This window comes from Musca vetustissima, unplaced genomic scaffold (genome assembly GCF_032173495.1).
Source record: "Musca vetustissima isolate MV318-11 ecotype Yass unplaced genomic scaffold, APGP_CSIRO_Mvet_v1 utg23595, whole genome shotgun sequence".
In the NCBI taxonomy this organism is placed as follows: Eukaryota; Metazoa; Arthropoda; class Insecta; order Diptera; family Muscidae; genus Musca; species Musca vetustissima.
Genome location: NW_026887797.1, coordinates 66372 through 73271, shown reverse-complemented (window position 1 = coordinate 73271; position 6900 = coordinate 66372). Strand labels below are relative to the sequence as shown.

At 37.0% G+C, this 6900-nt stretch overlaps 1 protein-coding gene across 1 annotated transcript; it reads right to left on the bottom strand.

Annotated features, from left to right (window-relative positions):
- Positions 1 to 344: 344 nt before the first annotated feature.
- Positions 345 to 5455, bottom strand: LOC133335523 (uncharacterized). The gene is made up of 6 exons (XM_061543796.1): positions 5100 to 5455; positions 4800 to 5045; positions 4618 to 4727; positions 4407 to 4547; positions 896 to 1102; positions 345 to 832 (listed from the first exon to the last, which is right to left on the bottom strand). The coding sequence occupies exons 1-6, from the start codon at positions 5453 to 5455 to the stop codon at positions 345 to 347; spliced, it is 1548 nt and encodes a 515-aa protein (XP_061399780.1).
- Between the last annotated feature and the right edge of the window lie 1445 nt (positions 5456 to 6900).

Genomic DNA, 6900 nt, shown 5'->3' with positions numbered 1-6900 from the left:
CTATCTTAAGTAATTCGGCTGCCATTTATCGTTGTCTAGAAACAGGAAAACAACAATGCCACTTTCAGAAGTCTTTCCTATATTCCTAATATCTTCTATATCCTTAACATCTATTGAAACCATTCATAGATACGTTGGAACCCCTTAAAGGTTAGTCAATCTAGAAAAAATCTTGTAAAATACCTTTTGAAAAAATCTACTAGAGACCCTTGCACACAATTTCCCTTATGTATTAATCTTAAAATATAGACAAATAATGAATTCGGTATAAAAATTATATTACGTTTATTATATTATACCCCTTTCAATCTCAATTCGTAATAAATAATTTTTCCAAATTCGAATTAATGCTTTTTCGTAATATTCCCAAAACATGGAGAATTATTTGTAAACAACTGATTCAATTCGAATAAATTCAAGTAGGTTGAAAAGAATGTCGCCAATATACCGAAAATCAACACTGCCATCGACAACGATAAGTCACACTGCAAACGATTAAATGTGTACACGGTTCGCAACCAACAAATCTCCAACATTGCCGCCCAGGTTCGGCGTGCACTACGATCAAAATGTGGTGGTGGACCATCCATAGGTTCATAATTCAAATCTAACGGCAGACTACCATATGCAGCTTCAGTGGCTATCCGTTGATGGCAACGTTCCAATTGTACCATACGTCTATACAGCAAAGGTGGCAGAATAAAGACCAATGGACCCGTGATAGTACCACCCACAATATCCATTAGAGCATCAAAACTGGGTAGAAATTCGGAAATAATTACTTGCAATGCCACAACAGAGGTGCGTATCGCCACGCGTTTCAAAGAGAAATCTAGAGTAGAGGAGAATTTTGTTGATAATAATTGTTTGAAAAAAGAAATATCAATAGACTTACTTTCTGAGATTTTGAAAAAATTCTCCAATTGCAAAAACAAAGCCGCACTGGCGGCCGTTGTGGAAAAACACAACTGCAAAGCCATCAGCACAAGTAGAATATATAGTGGCACACTGCTCGGCAATGTTTCCAGGAGATTTTCCGCAATCATGGTTCCAAATTTGTACGCAGCAATGACAGATCCAATTATCGCCATGGAACAGGTGACTAAATATAGAGATGTAGTATTTTAATTTGACATGAACAAGTAAAAACGATGTTAAGTTCGGATTGGCTGAACTTTTTATTCTCTCCACCATGAGGATGACAATGAAAATATCTAAAATTAATGGGGGCTCCTAAGAAGGAGCGTGAGAAAAAGATGATTGAAATTCTGAAAATATCTAATATTGGGTCTATGTGGCTATAATGAAACCCAACTTGGGTGAATACTAATAATAATATTAATAAAACATAGCATACCGTATTCTTGACTCGATTTAATACACTATGCACAATTTTGTGCAAATCGAAAGAAATACAGGGGTATTAATGCAACATTTATTTAAAACCGGCCGAAAACATATATGGAAGCTATATCTAAATATGAACCGATTTTCACGAAACCTAACACACGTTATTATAGACTCGAAAATGTATGGAATTTCAAATTTCGTCTTCGGATCATTGGGCATACCTATTGGGAGTATAGTGTATGATTCATAAAAAATCGGACAACCATATATATCGGAGCTATATCTAAATCTGAACAGATTTCAGCAAAATTTTGCACACATTATTCTGCACTCACTTTAATAGGTATGCACAATTTCATGTAAATTGAATGAAATATAGGGGCGCTGGTGCACCATTTACATAAAATCGGACGAAAAATTATGTCAAAGCTATATCTAAATCTGAGTCGATTTCTACAAAACTTCACACATTTTAATCTGTACTTTTATCAGTACACTGTGCAAATTTTTGTTTTTGATAATTATCGGTTAATATTTAGGGGATGAAATAGACCAAAAACTTTATTTTTGTCTGTTTTTCTGGATGCTCTAGAGGCCGCAGTTTATTATGACCCGAACATCATGAAATGTTACTCTGAGAAGGGAGTCTGTTCATAGAATAAGCTCGAGTGTTTTGATTAAGATCGGGCGGTATATAGCGGGTCAAATAGACCCAGACTTTTGTGTGAAAAATTACAAAATTTGGATTCTATGGGGTATATATACTCCTGAAGAACATAAACCCGAGAAATTGATAGTATATCAAAGATAAGTGCTTAATTTTTAAATTGATACCAATTATGTTATTGTATGTACTTACAGGGGTCTACGTATTCCGATATTATTTAGTATCCCATTAAAACACTAGAGGGCGAAAATATAGCACTGATCGCTAAAAAATAATTTCCCCCTATAATTTTCGGTGATTATCAGTTGATATGTATGGGATTAAATTGATCAAAGCGTATTTTTTGTAGTTTTTTTTTTACCTCACTCCATTGGCCACAATTATAAACCGAACATCACAACACACCAATATCGCGAATTTGAAGGACTGTTTTAATAATGATCGGTCAGTGTCAATAATAATATGCCAGGGTAAGAAAAAGGAGAAGGTGCAAATATAGTTCCGCAGAAAATGAGAGTTTGGTTCTAATGGTATAACAAATCTTCCTACCGAAAATTATGCAGTTTTTAGGGTAGGCCACCATTTTTCGGTATTTTGGATTAATTTTGTATTTTAGATTCACTTCATTCACTTGTATTCACTTCACTTCCTTTTGAGAATATGCATATATGCATATTCTGCACAAAGGATCTTATATGTGTTTTTTATACCCTTCGCCTTTCTGTGGTACAGGGTATTATGTCTTTGAGCATATGTTTGTAACAGGCAAAAGGAATCGAGATAGACCCATGGTTCCTTTTGAGAATATGCATAGAATCACTTTCTGAGTCGATTTATGCATGTCCGTCCGTCCGTCTGTCCGTCCATGTATTTTTGTGAACAAAGTACAGGTCGCATTATTGATCCGATTTGAATGAAATTTGGCACATGTCACTAATTTGGCCCAAGGACTAGGGTTCGTTAGAGACTGGGAAAAATCGGTTCAGATTTAGATATAGCTCTCATATATAGTTTCGTCAGATTTTATGTAAATGGAGCACCATGCTGCCAATATTTGTCCGTTTGAGACAAAATTGCACAGCGTACTGAATTAGGTCCAGATTGATGTATGCAAAGTTTATATAGTTTCATCCGATTTTTATGGAGCTCCAAACATCTAATATTTGTTCGATTGAGATAACATTTTGCATAGCGAATGCAATTGAGTCAAGAATGATGTGTGCTAAGGTTTGTTGAAATTGGTTCGGATTTAGATATAGGTGTTATATATATTTTCATCCGATTTTATGTAAATGGTGCACCGAAGAGCCTATGTTTGTTCGATTTACACGAGATTTGGCAGAGGGTATTAAATTAAGTGAAGAGTGAGACGTATTAAAATTGCAAAAATAATTTAGCTCGATTCAAAGAAATGGTACACAAAAAATCCAAGTCTGCCCGTGGGTTTTTTAATTGGTTGAAATATCTATGTAGATCACACATTTAATTTCGCCCGATTCTATATCAATGGTCCTCCAACGATGTTATGTCTGTTTTATCTGCAGGATATTGTATTACTAGCATCTCTTGTATGTACCCAAAGTGGTAAAGGGTATCATGAAGTCGACCCCGTCCGACTTTTTGGGAATTTTTCTATAAAATTCTATTTCTATAGAAAAAATTTGTGTTCATATCTCTAGATGGTCAATTCTATATAAAAGGACAATTGTCTACAGCTTCTCAGTTTTCACTGAGCACATTTTTCGTATATATAAATTGTGTTTCACTGATGAATTTCTTCTTTAGTTAGAAAATAGTCCTCAACTTCTGAGGATATTTTCTATAGAAAAATGTTCACTCAGCTCCTGGGTTTTTGTTCAGTTACAGAAGATATTTTATTGAATGTCCCTATCACCTGATTATACCCTTCACCACATTGTGGTACAGGGTATTCTGTCTTTGTGCATATGTTTGTAACAGGCAAAAGGAACCGAGATAGACCCATGGTTCCTTTTGAGAATATGCATAGAAGCACATTCTGAGTCGATTTATGCATGTCCGTCCGTCCATATATAATTTGGACTTATTCATGTTAATTGCACACCAAATAATCATTGGGTGTCTGATTGAGATTCAATTTTAAACAGTACGTAGGTTGGTAGATTAAGATCACATATTTAAGTTCGTTCAATTGCATGCCAATGTTCCTTCAAAAAGGCGACGTCTTTTAGGATACATATGTAGAATATTCCCAAAGTGCAAAACACAAATTCAGAAACAACTTCCTGTGCCAACACCTAAATGACGATTTATCAATTGAACATCTTTAAAATTTTAAAATCAAGGTCGGATCCTTCTAAATTCCTTAAAAAAACGATTATTATAATTTATCACCTTCTTTTTCACTCACTTGATATTCCACTGAATGCAGCCCAGGCGACTTGATTTTTCTGTTGCATATCAATCTGCAGAGTCAGCAGCATCGGATGGATATCGAACTGGAATGCCAAAATGCTGTAACCACTTAGAATGGTTAAGAAGGGTGGTAATTCTGTAAGGAAATTCCCGGAGTTAATAAATAAATTCTGAAATTAAATTCCACTTAGTTGAATATAACTTACCCAAACTAACACCCTCGAAAGGTTTGCCAATTGGTGAGGCCGAAAACAAGCAGAACCACATGAGGGTGACAATAACAATCATAACACAAACCGATAAGATGGCCAGGCCTCTATATTTTACAGAAAGATTAAACAAAGTTAAATTATTATCTAAAAAATAAATTGTAAAGCTAATAAATTACCTCATGTGCTTGGGGCTACCCAACCAAACCAATGGACTGATGAAAACACCCACAATTATGGTCCAATAACAAAATGAAAAACGAAATTCACCATCGGTAATGCGATCACCCACCAATTCCAAATTCTGGGCAGCCATGACAATATTCGGAATACCGGCAGCAAAAATACTCAAGTCCAAGAGAATCGTGACAAAAAATCCACAATAACGTCCATAGGCCAAATTGGCAATGGCAGCATAGGGGTACCTTAAATCCTGTATTAGTTTTTATTCGATTCTAATTTCAATTTCGTTCTCTCACCTGCTTTTGTGCACAATCGATGAATCCAAACCCTCGGCCATGGTCCAACATTCACTTAACAAAAACGAGGTATAAATTTGTAATACCACCACTGATATGACCAATGGTATCCCGAAAAATCCCAATTCCACCAACAATGCTGGCAGGGTGACAAATGGGAAAACTCCAAACATATCCACCACATAGAGTATGGCTATGAAGAGCGAGAGATTTTCATCGCCCTCATGACCTTTGTTGGGGCGGAAATGTGGCAAAGCACTAAATCGTGACCTTGCCAGAAATGGCAATTGATCACTGGCCCCCGTCTGACGTTGATAGGCCCGCGATGGCCTCAGCCAGGAGGATTTTGAAGACATTTTTATCGGAAGTCAGGTTGTTTTTCCAAAAAAAAAGTTATAAATTATCCGATTGGCGTTTTGTGCAACAACATTGCACTTGGATTTGAAAAACTCAACTGAAGCCATGTTGCAGCCACATAGCGGATAACTACTGCCTGCCACCCATTGCATGCACTGCATGTGACATATCCATCTATCCACCTATCTATGTTATGTTGATTATTTGTTTGTCTCTTTTGTCTTTCATGTTTATTATGAATTTGCTTCTAATTATTTTAAGTATTGCAGAGAAAGTTGCATAAAAAATGCATTAGAGTTAGGTATCGAATCCCTTATGTACTGCATAGTGGTTCAAAAGAGGAAAATTTATAATATCACTCTCCCAAAGACTTATTGTATAGAACAAATTATGCTCAGCTCCCATCCTCCAAATTTCAGCAACATCAAAGCAAAGCAAATCCGAATAAGAAGACCCACCAGGGTATCCCTTGGAGGGTGCTGAGTGATCAGAAGTCCCAGCCATCATCGTTCTGGTTGTTCTCGCTCTATTCACAGTATTCTTCTCCTTTGTAGAGGCTACTGTGGTTGACTTTAAACGTGACGTCGAAACTTTTTCAATGAAGAAGTCACTCGCAATGTCATTCGGATAGTTTCGAGAGAACTTGCTCTTAATTAGAAGGAATACCTTATCAGAATTTGAGTCCCGTCCGATAAACCGGTTGCAGAAGATAACTGCTCTCCCAAAAATCTTCTTGTCAGAGATCTCATTGGCATTGACGGGTTTGGTACTTTCTTTTGCTGATGATTCATCATCCTGAGCCTGAGAAAATCCGACTAAGACCTTTAAATACCACCAAGGACTTCTCAACACTCAGGGATCCCTTGGAGGGTTTTGAGTGATCAGAAGTCCCAGCCATCATCGTCCTGGTTGTGCTCAGACTACTCACAGTCTTCTACTCCTGTATCGGTTGTGTCTCAAGTGATGATGTTGTCAATTCGTGCCCAATATGAATTGAGGCGGCTACACCATCCAGATCTCAGTTTTGGCAAGACCAGTCTGTAAGCTGCTCGTCTGCTTATATTACACGATGTTGTCGAATTGATTCCTCATCTGCATCCGTGTGAATACGAGTCAATCCTATATCTAGAGGCTCTCTTTTGTACCTTTGAATCTCTCTCTCCAGATCATGAAGATTCATACTGACATACCTAAGTGCTGGTTGCCCTACCATAAGTAGGTGATTTGGATGGCTACTTCTATAAAACCCAAAACAGTTTTGCATCGATATCTTGTTGTGTTTACGCATGTAAGTGGTCTATTGGAGTCATGAGTAGACACTCTGTTGCAGTCATCAGGGCAGCATTATGGCAGGATTGAAGACTTTTCTATTACGTTGTCCTAAAGTATAGCGGACCACACTGGAGCCGCATAGATTACCACTGACCGGCCTACTGCTGAGTAT

Bases quoted from the DNA above. Each gene is read 5' to 3' on its own strand.
- LOC133335523 (XM_061543796.1), bottom strand. From the start codon at position 5,455: ATGTCTTCAAAATCCTCCTGGCTGAGGCCATCGCGGGCCTATCAACGT. The intron at 4,728-4,799 runs GTAATTTATTAG...TGTAAAATATAG, and splicing joins GGTAGCCCCAAGCACATGAG to AGGCCTGGCCATCTTATCGG. The intron at 1,103-4,406 runs GTGAGTGAAAAA...CTCTATATTTAG, and splicing joins TGCATTCAGTGGAATATCAA to TCACCTGTTCCATGGCGATA.